The following is a 16816-nucleotide window of genomic DNA, read 5'->3' on the forward strand; positions in this document are numbered from 1 at the left end:
AAAGGCAAAAAGGCAAGAATGAGAGGCGAGAGAGACAGAGAGAGAGAGATGAGGGGAAACACAGATTATGTGTCAAGACAGAAGAATAATAGAATCATAGAAAAAAAAAACCCGAAAGTGGAACTGATAGACATTTAAAGAGATGGAAATAGATATTGGCAAAGGAGAGGAGCGAAAAGAGAGCTTCACTGCAGATGGACAGCAGCAAAGAGAGAGAGAGAGAGAAGGAGAGAGACTCAGGGTTTGTGGCGATAGAGATGCATGTGAGTCTGTCCACAACACAGATAAAGCCCAGCTGGCCCCGGTTTAGTGTCTGGCCTGGTCACTCTGGACCAGACCAGGATGAAGCCACTGTACCGTCTGGAGCACGGTGCAGCTCTGCCACTGTTACACCATATGGACCGGTGAAGAAACACTACCACAGACACATTACAGTGGCCATCACTTAGACGGGATGCCACATTGAGGTACCTATAAAAAGGCAAGGGGCAGCCAAGAAATTTATAAAGTAGCCAAATAAATTGATGCCAAATGTGTGAATTTTCCCCGTGGCTGACACTGCGGCGAGTCGATTTGCTGCCCTTGTTTTCATGCCTTACTTTAACAGGTTATTACCCCAGACACATGTTGCAGTTATTGGTAATTTCGTTATATTGTCAATTAGCTCACATTTCATGTATTTGTTTATGGAGTTTGTGTAATTTCCCTTAGATTGTGCATTTTAAACTTGAACTGTTAAAGTTCAAATGAGAGGAATGCTTTACACGCCTGTCCCATTTGGTGATGATGATGATGCAAGTTCAAAATACTGTTACCGTGATGTAATGTCTGTTCTTTCCTTTATGTTCCTTGGAAGGAGAAGGTCACTGTGGGAAGAATGAACGCATGGGAGAGCATCTCAGCAAATGAAAATAGATCAGTGTAAGGTCCAGTTTCCAATAGAAAGAGAAAAAAGAGAGAGACAGAGAGAGTGCGCGCGTGTGTGTGTGTGTGAGAGAGAGAGAGAGAGAGAGAGAGAGAGAATTTCAGAACTGCTGTAATCTACATCAAGTACAAATTTGCAAACTCTACTCAACCTCAAAAACCCCATTTCAACACCACAGATTCAAATTCTGCTGCTGAAAAGCTTTAAGATTGTGGTAATAAACATCAAGAAATGATATAGCTCCAAGGCCTAAACGAAATGTGGTGGAAAAATAAATGAACTCTATTTAGGCACTAAACTGTCCCACAAGTGGTTACAGTAATACCGAGCTGATGAACAGTGGAACGGAAGATAAATCCGAAACCACTGTCTCCGTTAAATTGCCCCGTGCCTTGCAGTTACGTTGCTGCCCCTTTCCCTCTTTATAGACGCCTCGTCCAAAACAACGAAATCAGTACCATGTTTCTTACATTCATTATGGATGTAGTTGTCAAGAAAGGAGCCTTCCCTCTCTGAGGCAATACTCCACACACTCCCAACCAGTGACAGCCAGGGTCAGAGGTCAACTCTGAGTTGCCACAGCCTCATTCCTGACCCCAGCACCTGCCATTTCCCAACATCCCCATCCACAAGTCCGGGGCTGACAGAAACAACATCAGCCCTGTATTTCAATAACACAAGGGCCAAATGATAAGCATGTAAACCGAAGAGAAAAGGGAAAAGGCCAAGAGGGAGAAGGTTTTGTTTCAGGGTGTGTGTGCGTGTGTGTGTGTGTGTGTGTGTGTGAGGCTGTGTGTGTGGCTTCACAGTGAAGGTGGCATGTTCCATTACCTGGCCATGATTTAGCTCAATCTCAGGTAATAGTCGGCCCTGGAGAGGTCAGCAGAGGGCCAATACTGGAGAGAGGCACAGAAAGAGAAAAAGGACATGGAGAGATAGAGAGAGAGAGGGAGGGAGAGAGAGAGAGAGAGAGAAAGAGAGGGGGAAAGCAAGTGAGGCAAACGGCAAAATTTTGTGAAAAGACTGAGGCAAAAAAGAAACAGGAGAGAGCTGGGCGGGCATTATGCGGTGCGATGGACATGTTGACATGTTGGCGGGCGCGGGCCAGTTTCCGATGAATGTTTGTGTGTGTGTGTGTGTGTGTGTGTGTTTGGGGCGGGGGTTTGCTTTTGTGACAGCGACAGGCCAGGCTGGCTCAGCCATCACTCTAGGACCATGAGTAGCGCACAGCCACCTGTCCACTCCTATCAGAGCTGCCTGTGTCCCTCTGTCTGGCCTCCACAAGCAGGAGGGAGCGTGACGAGACGATGGGGGGGTCGGGTGGGTGTGGGGGTTACAAGCAGAGTGAGAGAGGAGGGGAGCAGCAAGAATGTGATGGGACAGAACAGAAAATAGAAAGAGCAAAGAGCTTTCCTCAGTGATCGGAAAGAGAGCGGAGCCGCGCGTGAACTTGCAGTGACAGGTCTGCGTCTCTGTCACCGACGTACGGCACGACTGTCCACTAATGTCCTTCACTGCTCCCTGATTTCCACGATGTGATTGGTTAGTCACAGCCTTGTCGCCCGGTGTTTTCGTCATGGGCCCATTTGGGTGGATTAGAAACCCATCAAACCTGGTCTCAGTTGTCTTTAGAATAGGCTGGGTTGCTCTCATTCTACATAGGCCAAGATCAGTGATTCATACATCTTAATAATAGCATAGCAGCCAACCTCAAGTTAACTCTGATAAGGTAAAGGTCTCAAAACGTAATGATGAAGAAGAAACAGGAAGAAAACATTACAATGAAACTCATTAAGTAATAAACCCAATTATTGGTCTGTAAATTTTTCATATTGCCCAGAAGTCCTTGTTATTTTATTTAAATCAGTCCTCTGGCATGGGGTTATGCGATTGTCCATGTCTGTCAGCAGAATAACTCAAAAAGTACGGGACAGAGTGGGACCCCGGTGGTTCACCCCCCCACAAAATAAGCTACTTGATAGATTTGCAGAAACCTGTCAGGGCGGAGGATAACACAAATATGGCTGTAGCTTGCAAACGTATTCACAGAACATCATGAAACCTGATGATGAGGTTGGTCATGGGTCGAGGCAGTACTCACCCAATTTCCACGTTGACTGGTCAAAAGGATCTTGTCCTATGACACATGAAAGTGGCATGACCCGTGTCAACAACTTTTCCTAAAAGGGGGCAGGGCTTAGGACGGACACGGATGTAGTTTACAGATGCATCCACAGCAGCGAAACAAAAACTGGTAGAGAGGTTGTTTATGGGTCATGGTGGCACTGACTAGCTTTCGACCCTCTTTGGTTGAAGGGGACATGTCCCATGACAACAGCATTGCCAAAAGGGGGCGTGGCTTAATGGAGACGGGGCCATAACTCCCATCTGCGACCTTTGCGGAGGTTTGCACTCCACTGAGTGCCTCTTGTTTGAATTGGATTGCTTTGCCTTTAACAATGCCTGTGGTATTGTTTCTACGGAGATACAGCAATGTATAGCTGCTTAAAAATCCCTTGATGCCTCCCTCTTGCAAACTTATGAAAACAAAACAAGACAGACTGTAGTCTTTGCTTTGTTCTTTACTTTGGAAAGCTTACAGCTCAGGTAAGTTTTTTTTTTTTTTTTTAAGCCACAGCTACGAAAACCATTTGCTTTCCACATTTTGCTCCTCCCATCTTTGGCTTTTTAAATCACATGGCAAGCTATAACCTAGTTTGTGTTACACATTGCCATGCACACATACATAAGCTATACTCACACATAGGCACATTCACACACAAACACACGCAGACACATTAACAAAGGAGGTTAGAGTGTGAAAGATTTGTTTGCCCTTTCTCTTTTCTGCAAGACATTTTGACTTATCGCTTACACCAGATGACCTTCAGGCAATGTTTATGTACACGCTTGTGTAAGTGCATCTAAGTTTGTGTCTCAGAGTGTGCTTGCCTTTATGCATCAGTGTGTTTTCCACATTATAAATGTGCGTCTGTTACGTTTTTGTGGGTACATACTGTAAGTTATGAGCTGTGAATCTGCCCCTATAGAGTGTGTGCACAGGGGAGTGTGTATTTCTCTCAGAAATGGCTAAGAGAAAGGCAAAGGGTGTTCTCCTCCCATCCGTGACAGATTTAGTCATAAATCTGCTGGATTAATACACAGCTTCCCAAGGACTATCGTGGTGTGTGTTGTTGAAACACAGGAGTCACTTAAAGCCAGACTCCCTGCCCTATTTGTCTTCGGCTCGCTTGCCCATCACTATTATTAATGTCACAAACACACAAATACACATGCACACACACACAAACACCCACACACATAAAGAGGAGATGGGTTGTGGAAAAAAGAGAGAGGGTAAGAAACAGGATAGCCTTGTTTAAGAGGAACTATTAACTTAAGGATTTGTTGGATGAAGTATGCTTTTCTATCTGACAAATCAAACTCTTGTTGTCATTTGCTGTACATTTGCAGTAAGTAAATTGTGCCATGAAGTCAGGGGTGCCACCAGGAATTTTGGGCCCCATGAAAAAAAAAAAATATATATATATATATTTACTCAATGATGGTTTAATAATTTTATATTAGTTTTTACCTATTTTTTGGGGCCCCTGTCAGGCAAGGGCCCTTGGAATTGTCCTAACTTTCCCCCCATATTCGGCGCCCCTGCATGAAGTAATAGTCATGGCAATTTGAAAATAACTTGAAATTAAATGAAAGTGAGTGTTTATTTATAGCACAAATGCTGCAAACACATTTGTGACTTTTTTTTTTTTTTGGTAAGATGTCTACTTTATTGCCAGCTGTCTAATTGACCTCCCTGGGGGAACTGGCTTTACTGTCTGTCCCTATGACTGTCTCCATCCCACAGGGGAATAAACTGTCTGCATGCTTGCTCTTTTCTATTAAAGATGCCCTCCGAACACATGCACCTCTCTTTGTATGGAAATCGAAGTCGAAGCGCTTAGTTTCTGGCCACCACACTATTGTTATTCCAGGTGGATCTGCTTGGTTTATTCCCACGTCTGACTGGCCTACCTGAGGTAATGTGAGTCTATAGATATTAACGCAGCGCGCAGCCCCGTGGGCAGGGAGAGCGAGAGTTGATGAGTTGATCTCAACTCATTTCCATTGCATTTCTAATGAAAGAGAAGACAGTTTAATTTGTTGTGTGTTTGAGGTTGGGTTGGGGGGGTGGATGGGGGAGCGGGGGTGGGTAGGTGAGGGTGGGGAGGGGCGGGGGTAACACTACCAGTTAATATGTGTACCCCTAAGGGATTCTCTTAACAGACTAAGCTGGAAATGGTGACTTAATTCCCCTATTGGAATCTGACTAGCAATTTGCCCCAAAAGTAATTCTCATGCGGAGTATTTTGGCTGAGGTTAGGCACAGTCTGACTGTTTAATAAAAATATACAGTTCTGAGGCGAATGGTTCCTGCTCTCAGTTATTACTGGCTGAGTGACAATCAGAGTATTAAAATACCTTCCAAATGCACATTTAGAACGAAATGCAAGAACTCAGGTTACTTTTTGTGGTAACTGGTAACCAACATGTTATTTTTCTCATTTCTCAAGTCACGAATGATTAAAATGAAAAAAATAAAAAAAATAAAAAAATAAAACCTCTAATCATTGTTTCTGTATGTAAGCTGTATTGGCTCACTGCAGATTCCACTTTTGTTTGGCTCAGCAAGCAAACACTCACAGCAGAGATGCAGCCATCCTTAACATCTTGGAAGTATTAACTTTATTTTGAATTTGTTGTTGAAAAGAAGAAGTCTGTCTGCCATTCCTGCAGATACCCTGCAGACTTAATTATGGGCTGTCCACAGCTGTGCAATACATTGATTATAGTGTTGAGACATGAGATAATCAACATGCGTTGTAGAGGGATTCTAGTTGTAGTAACGCTCAAGTACCCTCACACATTACTTTTCTGGATAGTTAAATGAACACTATGTCTTAAAAAGTTACTTTTAGGAACACTGTAATGCAACAGGTTATTTGCCAGGTAACATTCCCAGCACTAATACAAAGAATAATTTAAATGTAAATGTGCCAGCCAAAAATGTTTTTTCATGGCATTCAGTTTGTTTAGCTGTAATATTTGAGAATGACAATATAGTGTGTGGCATGAGAATAATAAGGACATTTAATTCTCATTATTCTTCTCAGTTATAAATAAAAGATTCATGAATGTTACTGTTCTCTGTTTTTTTTAATACTATGTTATGTCACTAGTGCTTTATTTTATTTCTAATTGCAGTATCAGACTCATTAATGCTCAGTAGTCAAATTCAACAAGTGGGTGGTGGTGTTTGAACTTTGAACATTAACAACAGAGCTATATTTCTTTTATTTCTCATTCTAAAAAAAGCGATTCAATTCCCACCTTCGTACTCTGGCGCTTTGTCACAGATGTGTGTATCAGCTCATGAGTGTGTATTGATTCAAACAGTACGGACTCAGATGAAAAGCACAGACAAAAACACACTCACACACTCACACACACACACACATGTAGTGCACCCGTAATAGCGGTGTTTGAGAAACAGCCTCATTTTGTGATTATGGCACGCGGCCAATTAGAGAGACATGGTTTCGCGTGCTTCCTCTTTAGCGGCACTCTCCCTGTTATCCCAGGCCTGATGGATCTGCGGCTCGAGCTCGTAGAGTATTGTATCTTACAGTCACACACTCTCATAATCGCAACTTACTGTATCAGTGTGACAGATGTGAAGGCTCTCCAGTACTGCTGCTATCCAAAGAGGAAGCTGTTCAATTACTATTCACATGGTAATTCATAAAGTGATGAATGCCGCAGAGTGAAATGAGACACAAAATACAGACGCTGCATCGAATGGGCTCCACACGTACCGCCGCTTAGGTGGTGTGATTCCTGAGGACAGTTTCTCGCCGGGTGAGTTCTTGATGCGCGTGATGGATGTGGGACAACGTGGCGTCAGCTCGGCGTTGCTGATGTGTTTGACGGCTCTCTTTGTCAGTGCCTCGATAATGTGGTAATATGAGTGGCACGGCACTGACTCATCAACCCGCTGATTGCATGACTTCAACCCTGAGGCTCACTGGCCGCTCAAGACAATTCATTAAATATTTATAGGGACTGGGTCAAGATCAAGATTATCTCTTCCTTCCCAGCAGTTGTCAGTAGCACGGGGCGATTTGGACACATTCAAATATTTCTATATCTTTGACTGAATTCCTTGACGACAATATTGTAGGGATCAGGGACGACTATTTACACACAAAATATTTTTTTAACAAGCAATCATTAATAATGTGGATAAGATGACCAAACACGGGGCAAATAAAAGAACAGCTATAACCACCGAACAAGTTCAGAAAATTGTATTCCTTGACCGTAATACAGCCTATAAAGCAAGGAATAGACAACACTTATGCCATGTCAAAAAACTGTGATATCCTAAATCCCAGATGATATCTTGTGTCTCAACACGATGTCGATATAATATGTCAGTTGTCACCTGTCCACTTTATCCTCAGTTGGCTTCATCTTTTCTTTTGTTCGCACCTACTTTGGTCGACGACGTACTGAACATTGCCTATCTACCCTTTTGGCCTCTAAGCCCCATAAAAACTCTTGGCTATAATTCACAACATGCCCCAAATTGCGGTCCTGACAGTACCTGTCCCACTGAATCAGTGCTCAGATGGACGAGAGGTCCTGAGATGTCACCAACATAATAAACAGAGGCTTTGGCCTATAGCCCCTTCTCTTTCTGCTGCCTGAGGCCCCAGGGCGGGCCGACCCCGGTCCCAGTCTAACTCACACGGCTCCTATTGATCCAGCAGGGATTGATGTCCGCCATCGGCTGATTTAGCGCCCCCACTGGCCCCCTCGCCACCCTAAAACAAGGCTGGGCTGAATAAAACATATGGCTGTCGTGTATGGGTTAGCCAGTCCTCCTACTCTTCTCCTCCTCCTCCTCCTCTTCTCCACCTTCATTCCTCTGCCTTTCCAGCCCTTGTCATCCTTCCTGTTTTATGGCGCTGCATTTTTCAACTCTGCCACGGTGAAACAACTGCGCTTCGTCTTAATGCAGAGTCTCCCTCTCCAACTTGTCGCCCCCACCCATTTTTGGAGTAGTGCTTATGGTAATGAAGTGTATTTGTCACTATCTTAAACAAATCTCACCTCCTGTGCACTTTCCTCTTTCCCTGTTTTTTTTTTCTTTTTTTTTTTTTTCTTATTTTAACTCTTATTCTTCTCCTGGCTCCTGTGTTACACCCATCTTCCTCTCCCACTTTTGGCTCACTCATTCTTCTTTCTTCCACTCCTAAAATAAACTGTGCACGTATCCTGGCATCCTTATTTATCACAGTGTGAGTCCTCCAGACTTTCTTTTCCATTTGTACTTACCCACAGGGATACCCACTTTGCTGCAGATCGACTACAGGTCAGATATATTGGGTGAGCGTTGTGGTTCGGGCCCTGGTGTGTCTTTGCGCGCGCCGACCTTAGTGTGGCCAAGTTTGTTCTGCTTTGGTTGCTCTGGTTTGACCTTACTGTCTGAGCACAGTGGCAGAAGCAGGGATCCAGTGGGATTGTTGAAGTTGTTGGAAAGAATGAGAGCTTTAGGGAGCGTCAGAGAGAGAGAGAGGGAGAGAGAAAGGTGAGGCAGAGGGATGATTCCTGCAGCCCATCGCTCTTGTCAGAGGAGTGTTGTTGGAAGTGGAGGAGAAGGGGAGGGCTGTTTAATGTGCACTGTATCATTCATAACAGTAATACTGGCATCACTTGCTGCTAAATAGCATCATTTGTCAGGGGAAAGGGCTGGGTGCCACAGTGTTACAGATAAGCACCAGGAGGCTCACCATGAGCACACACACACACACATACACACACACACGTGTATTACTACACTTTTGAGGGCCTTCACTGACTATAGTAATGCTAACATCTAACCCACAACCATGTTATATGTTTATGTTATACAGGAGGTTGGTCAAGCAGATGATTTAAATTGTATGCGTTATTTGGTGGGATGGGTAGGGGTGTGGGATTATTCAAAAATTTGTGAAGGTTTTTATTGTTTGAATTTTTTTTTTTTTTTTTATATATACCTACTACACTGTTTAGGAATTAAAAGTAATGGGAGTTCATTTTCATGGGAACTTTAACCCATCCTGCTCTTCAACTTGTATGAAAAAAAAACATCTCACCAACACACCTATTTAAACAGTGCAGGAGGGTCACATGACAGGTCACATGACAGTTGACGCGACAGGTATGCAAATGAACATGGAATAAGCCCATCAGTGACATTAGTGACTATCCAGTAGACTGGGAAAAATTATGCATATTGAACATAAATCACATAACACCACAATTTAAACAAAATGTGCCATATTTGAAAGAAATTTTGATTTTTTTTTTTAATATTGTGTATTTCCTGAGCTTTCTTTTTAACCCTAGTGATAATAAACAAAACTAAACTAAACTAATATAAATGGAAAAGGGAAAATACAGCAGCAAGTGGTATTGACGGGGTCCATGCACTTTGATTAATAATGCTAAATGTGAATCTCAGGAGGAATGGAAGAACAAGACTGGATGGTTGCTTGAGTGTTGATGGGCAGTTGCTATGGTGTTAAAATAATTAGATGAGTGCACTTACACAAGAGTGCATATAGGAGCATGAGGACGTCCTGTCAGATGTCATTAAACCTTTGTACAACGAAGACGCATTCAACATTTAAAATGAATAGGACTAATGGCTAATGAATGGCAGTGCAGGAAACTTTTCTTACATTTCAGAGGATGTGCTGGAAAAAAAAAAAAAAAAAAAAAAAAAAAAAAAAAAAACAGCTACCAGGACCTACGGTGTAATTTTAATGACTTTTTTGAAATTTGGAATGTGAAATCTTTGAGAAACAAGACTTGTTGCAAAAAGCCGCACCCACTTTAATTAGTAATGACCAAATTTTATGCATCAACTAAGACATTAACTTAGATTATGTGTATTGAATTTCATAAATCCATTTCATTCTAATCCATTGAGCTGTTTATGTGATGTGAAACCTTTCTGACTTGTAGGACTGTTTAGTGGTGAAATGCAGTGTGTTTGGAGAAATGAGCTTAATGAACACTACATAACAGGTGCCTAATCTTCATCTTAATGAGTTATGGCATCTTTCCTAAAATTAGTCCCACCTTCAGTTATTTAAAAGGAACTGTGTACTATCCCCTATCAAAAATTGGAGACTTTTTCAGCTTGGTCCACATTTGCTATGGACCACATTTGATGCTGATTGCTCAAAATTTGTTTGAGGAATAGCAAAACAACTGTGCTGAACAAAATGCATGATGGCCGGAAAATCTGCCACGACACAAATGGCCATGGCTTATATGAACAGATTAATCTGGACGCACAGAATCCAGGAAAAAATATAATTTTCTCTCTGAGACTTACAGTTCAAAGGTTGTAGCCAAAATGTAAAGTTTTTTTTGCTATAGTGCCACCATCAGTGTGTGTGTGTGTGTGTGTGTGTGTGTGTGTGTGTGTGTATATATATCTATATATCTATCTATATATATATATCTATATATAGATAGATATATATATATACATATATATATAGATATATAGATATATATATATAGATATAGATATATATATAGATATATATATATATATATATATTTTTTTTTTTTTTTTTTTTTTTTTTTTTTTTTGAGATTTCCAGCTTCTCTACAAGGTTTGGTAACTGTAACTGTTATGGTTTCTGAGATCCAAATAATTTTAGGGCACAACAAGAAACAAAAAAAAAAAAAAAGCTCAACAGATACAACAGGGTTCCATAATAAATAAAAAAATAATAAATTAAATACTTAGATTTTAAACTTAGACCCTTATCCTAAATCCAACATTTTTCACATGTTTAATTTTGCTCATTTTTTTTATCCTTGTGAAGATATTTATTCCTCGCGAGTATAGAAATAGATTAAGTTACACACATACACATGAATACACAAACATAAAAGCACACGCAAATACATACACTTGCAAGTATGCACATGTTTGTTATTCATACGTCTGGTGCTACTAATGTTTAATACAGCTGCACATGTATTCAGTCGACATCCAGTGATGAATACTCCTCACTCCTAATCTGAGCAAAGAGCTCACCCTGTATATTTAATGTGGTGTTCTCAGTTTGTCGAGTGGGAGTTAATCTTGTGCTAGGTTGTTTCTGGCAGACAGGGCCTTAGTCTCAAATGACCATTTGTTATTTTTCACTTGAGTACATGTCTACCCACATGGAGCAGACGATTCCTCCTCAGTTGAGAAGGCTGCAAGGAAGAGAAGGGAGAAAAAAAAAATCAGTCATTATTGATGACTGTGTGGTAAAATGCTTAATTTGCACCGTCTTCAACCAAATTATAACTCATATTGAAAGCAGCTGAATTTGCATAAATCTCATTAGACGCAATGAGAGGGGTTCATAAATCGTTATATTAATTAGTCATTTTTGCCACCCTTTCATGGGAAAATGGGGTGTATTAATAAACGAAAGGGGTGTGTGATTGTGGAGCCTAATTGGTCGTTGTGTTAAGCAGCTTGGGCCGCAAGTGACAGGCTTGATTTAGTTTGGATTCACCTCTATTGTCTGATGGTGCGCGCATGTGTGTGTGTGTGTGTGTGTGTGTGTATGATCTATGTACTTACACTTGTGAGATCTCCTTCCATTTGTGTCATACATTTTCTGCACCTCAGTGGGAAAAGGGTTGCATTTGAAATTAGGGGTTAGGGTGAAAATTCAAATATTATTACGGTGAGAATTAGAGTTGGATATGGCAGAATAAGGGTAGACGTTGAGGTCGAAGAGTCAAGTTGATGTGAGCGTTAGGGAACAGGAGAGCGCCCTCATAAGGGACAATTTACAGACAGCTGGTCATCATTGCAAAACAAACCCTGGCAGGTTGATTTGCGTCGGGGTCTTGCATCGCTCTCAAGGTTTTATTTTGCGATAATGACCGGCTGCCTATACATTATCGCGAAAAACTAATGAGATAATGAGATATTATGTTATTAGTCTTCAGTACTATAGCATCACATGTTACAGTCCACCTTACTCCTTGGTGTCCTTCCTGTTTTCTTCTGGTTTTCCTTTCTGGTGATGGTTCAGCCTCCAGCCATGAATCAAAGATTTCATCTTCCCCACATAAATTAGAAGTGATATCCATGTTGTAGCACTGATAGGTAGCTTAAGAGTGATTTATATATTTATATATATAGAGAGAGAGAGAGATAGATAGATATATAGATAGATATATATAAACCTGCCTGAAGTGACCATCCATAGCAACGGTCAGTTATTCATAATGATTCCGAAATATCGTGGAGACCGTGGAGTGCCACAATTGATTGAACTGAATTGAGTATTTTACAGAGCTGAAAGAAAACAGATTTCTGTGTGTTTGTGTGTTTTCTGTGTGTTTGTATGTATGCAGCATGAACGCAGCAACAGCCCCTTCTAATACGCCTTCACATTGCCCGTCTGTTCATTGTGTGTGACTTATCACAGCGTACCCTCCCTTTAAGCCTATTACAGGACAAGCCTGCCTGTGCCATTTTACTCTGGCCAGTAATGAGCCTTGTCCCCCCGGTTCGCTGGGGCTTGATGTCGTCCTTGATGCTCCTCCTCGCCTCAGCCCTGCCCTCCTTGACACATCTGTCCAGCATGGTGGATTAGCCGGCCTGGCTGTGCTCCACCTCGGTGTTTGATTAGCCAGCCTGTCCGGGCTCCATGTCTGTGATGAATGAGGCATGTGAACCGCTGCAGCTCCAATTAAAATCACTCTGCTCCTCTAACCTCACACATGCTTGTCATGCTTGTGCATATGCGTGTGTGTATGTGTGCATGACATGTGCTCTGCCTGTATCCGCGCTGTGGAAATCTAACTTATTGTATGCATGTCACTCCTGTCCTTTTTTTTACGGCTCTTACGGAACCAGCCTACCGAACCGTCAGTCAAGGTTTCGCGTTTGTACATGCCAGTCACAGATTTTTTTTTTTTTTCTCTGACCTTGAGCTGGTTGTATTTGACAGAGGTATCACTATTCTCCTGCATGTTGCTTGTTTATAGCCCTTTTCTCCCAGCGGTGTGTCTTGCTCTTTATTTTAGTTAACCTGCATTATCTGTATTGATAAAAAAAAAAAAAGCCCCCCAACAGCGTTTATAAACCACTGTGGAAATCTTCAAATACAGAGCGGCCTGTCTTGAGACTGTTGTCCAAAAACAGTTGCCTAAAAGTGGTTAAAAATGAAAACTCCAACAACAGTTTAAGAATTATGCCTTGGAAAGATGTGCGTGTATTTTTTTCTCTCAACAGTGAGGTACAGGTACAATTCTTTTCAGCCTTCCCTGGGTGTATGTGCTGGGTAATTTTTGGATAATGTGCTGGCGAGATATTATTTTTTTTAAGGTGGTAAACTCTGGGAAGCTAACTGCTGGCAGCTACACCATTTGCAAAAAAAAAAAAAAAAAAAAAAAATCTTACAGGAACATTCAGACATTCAGATGGATAACAATAATATTTCGATTCATTGCAAATACCTCAAGGTAAGAAATTCAGTGATTTTTTTTTTTTTTTTTTTTTTTTTTTTTATGACAGGGACACATCCTTTTAAGTAGCCTGGTGTAGCAAATGAGAAATTCCTCCATTCCATCCACCCATTTTTCATACTTGCGGGGAAGCACCGCGGTCAGGTCGCCAGCCCTTCACCGAGCTAATGGACACGCAGACAGAGAAACACTTTCACACACATTGGCATTTACGGGCATTTCAGAGTTGTAAATTTAATGGAAGTGCATGTCTTTGGACGGCGAGAGCAAATCAGACCACCCGAGGGAAACCCATGCAAACACAGGGAGATCATTCAAACACAGAAAGGGCAGAAAATATTGCATTTGAGTGTATGAGAACTGATTCCTAAATAATGTTGGCAATGAAAGTGTATCAGATCTGTGACCAGTCAGTTTTTAGTGCACTCTCTGTCCTTCAGGCCTTATTGTACATGACCTCTGACCTTCTCTGACCTTTGACCCCTTGTCTGGCAGGTTCGATGGTGGCCCAGCTGAAGGCAAAAGATGATGAAGGGGAAACCCTTATTTATGGGGTGTCTGGAGAAGAAGCCAAGAAGTATTTTTCTGTGAATAAGGAAACCGGCGTGGTCTGGCTTCGACAGCCGCTCGACCGTGAGGTGAGAGCGCCACACACACATCCACACACGCTGACACACACACATACGAGCACAATTACCAGCAAATGTGCTACGTACAACAAAAGACACAGAGGACAATTTTGAAAATAGGAGATGGAAGGTAAATTATCAAATGATGAAAGAGCTTTGAGGAGTACGATGCTCTCCGTTGTCGGGAGATGAAGAAGAAAGGGTTTTGAGTTCACAGTGCAGTTTCTCACACGTTGCTGTGCTCTCTCGGCATGTTTCCACGCCGTGTGTCGATGTGACATTCGCGCTGATGGGTGCCTCTGTCTCCACCAGGCCAAGTCAGAGATGCAGGTTGAGTTCTTCGTGAGTGACAGCCAAGAGGTAAGAGACAGATTTGCACAGCGATTTACAGTTATGACACCCAACCATCACACCCTGACACCTGGATACGGCCTGACCACATGGCACAGTCTCTATCTGTCTCTCTTTCGCTCTCTCGCTTTTGATTCTCACCCTAATTTTTCCTCTCCGTCACATGGAATCATTTTGACACCTGTCGCAGTTTTGTTGCTGAAACATACTGATATTCAACCTACACTGCCCCAAGGGTAATCTGCCATACACTTATCCGCTTTCCTTTCACACTGAATGGTTAATCTTGGCTCGCTGCGGCTAATACACATTTTCAGTGGCTATAGTAGATATTTTTGCCAGTCCTCTGTCAGGATAAGTAACTGTGTAGATGTTTGGAGGTGGCTTTGGCTCCGTGGCAGGGTTTTACCCGGGTGCTTCCTCCCTCAGGTGGTCAAAGACACGGTGAACGTTCAGATCGGAGACGTGAACGATAATGCTCCAATCTTCCACGGCCAGCCTTACAACGTCCACATCCCAGAGGTAAGCCCGACACAAAGTAGGCTAATACTTCCGGTAACCAAGGCAGCAATAATCTTATTGATATATGAATCATATATGAATCTTTTTCCTATATATTCACTGAACTGTGCCAACACAAGGAAGAATTGCCTTGCAGCTAGAAATATATATATAATGCATCATTTATCCTGAGCACCAAAACAAACATGCAAGCAAAAAAAACCAAAAAAAAACAGGGTAGACCTCAGTGACCTTAGGAGCCATAAGTGTTTTTCCTCCTTCACACTGCTATTTCTTCGCATAATGTGTAATAATCTCTATGTGCACAATAATCTCTGTACACTACTACATTTGTGATACGTACACAAAGCGTGCAATATGTCTTTATAATTCATTTCATTATAGTTCCCATCACTTAAAGACTTTATTTGTGCCGTTACTCTTATTCTTATTTCATTTTGCTCTTATTCTGTTTATGTTCTTCCTCACAGGTAAGTGTTTATTTCTGATTGTTTTTTTTATGCTGGTAATGTATCTTAGTCTTTACATTCTGGCCCTATAGTGTTTATTTCTTATATGCCTATGCACCTGCATCTGTTTTTGACTGTTGAGAAACCAATTTCCTCCTGGATGAGAAAAGCTTTATTTTATCTTATCTTAATCTTAAAAATTTGTGACCGCTCACAGAACAAAATTTCCCCCACCCCCCGACTACAAAACACACTGCAGAGACAAAAGCTTGTCGTTACTAGAATTTGAGTGAAGGTGAGACAACACTCATCGTCATGGTGTGACAGATACACTGCAAATCCCACTTATATCGATCAGCATCTATTCATAGCACTTAGTGTCTCGGCTGCCCAGCGTACGGCTGCATTCTTCTGTACCTGTGTGATTCACCCATGATTTTGGGAATTCTCCTCCAGCTCATGTTTAGAGAGACTGTGCTCAGCTTTCAGTATAGGGAAGAAAAACACTCTCTGCAGTGCGGACCTCAATCTCCTTTCTCCTCTCAGCGTCTCTTGCTTCTCTGTCCTCTCTGTGAATCTGCTACCTCCCTTTTCAGCTTCCCCTTCTTTCCATCTTTTCTCTCCTCTTTGCCCTCTCCCCCATCTAATCCTTGATATGAAGTAATTGCCAGAGTGGAGTGGAGGACTTCAAACAGGGGCTGAAATCTATCTCAGACGCGCACACACACACATATCTTGTTGTGTTTATATTGAGCACATACTCCTCTCCCAGTCTTCACCAAATCTTCAAAGCCACTGGCTTTTTCTCTCCACAATCCATAAAGTCAGGCAAATAAATGGGAGAAAGAGGGACTGTTTAGACTAGGCTGTTTAGACCGCCCACGAGGGAAGGTTCTCTCAGGCCAGTGCAGCCACCGCTAGGTTTTGTGGAGCTCACTTCAAGTCCACGTACAGAAACTCTCCAAGCTCTGCAAACAATGGACTTTAGTTTAGCCTCCAGAAAGCCATTAAATGGAGCCGTGTTTGACCCATATTCGCTCACATATTGTTAGTTGCCTTGCATCACTCAGTGAAATATTGTTTATGTCAGTCCTGTTTCCATAGTGCCTGCAATATTTAAGCTTTCTTGTTTGAGGCAATGGGATGTGGTAGTAAATCAGCTTACCATAAAACACTAAGATGTACTAGTGGGCCCAATTCGCCAATATTTCTTTATATTCAAAATGTTGGAAGCCTGGGACAATGAGACAAAACTTGTTCAAAACCAAAAAGGGAAAGTAACTAAGTGCATTTACTCAAGTGCTGTATTTAAATATAATTTGAGT

General features: G+C 41.9%; 1 protein-coding gene across 3 annotated transcripts in view; it reads left to right on the forward strand.

Moving 5' to 3' along the window:
- The window catches only part of cdh23 (cadherin-related 23), a 187738-nt gene that overhangs the window by 23436 nt on the left and 147486 nt on the right, over positions 1–16816 (forward strand). For all 3 annotated transcript variants that reach the window (XM_030070567.1, XM_030070566.1, XM_030070565.1), the window contains 3 exons: positions 14036–14178; positions 14482–14529; positions 14950–15042. In XM_030070567.1, coding sequence (XP_029926427.1) covers positions 14036–14178; positions 14482–14529; positions 14950–15042 — 284 coding nt within the window. The remainder of the gene's footprint in view (positions 1–14035; positions 14179–14481; positions 14530–14949; positions 15043–16816) is intronic.

Source organism: Myripristis murdjan, chromosome 15 (genome assembly GCF_902150065.1).
Source record: "Myripristis murdjan chromosome 15, fMyrMur1.1, whole genome shotgun sequence".
In the NCBI taxonomy this organism is placed as follows: domain Eukaryota; kingdom Metazoa; phylum Chordata; class Actinopteri; order Holocentriformes; family Holocentridae; genus Myripristis; species Myripristis murdjan.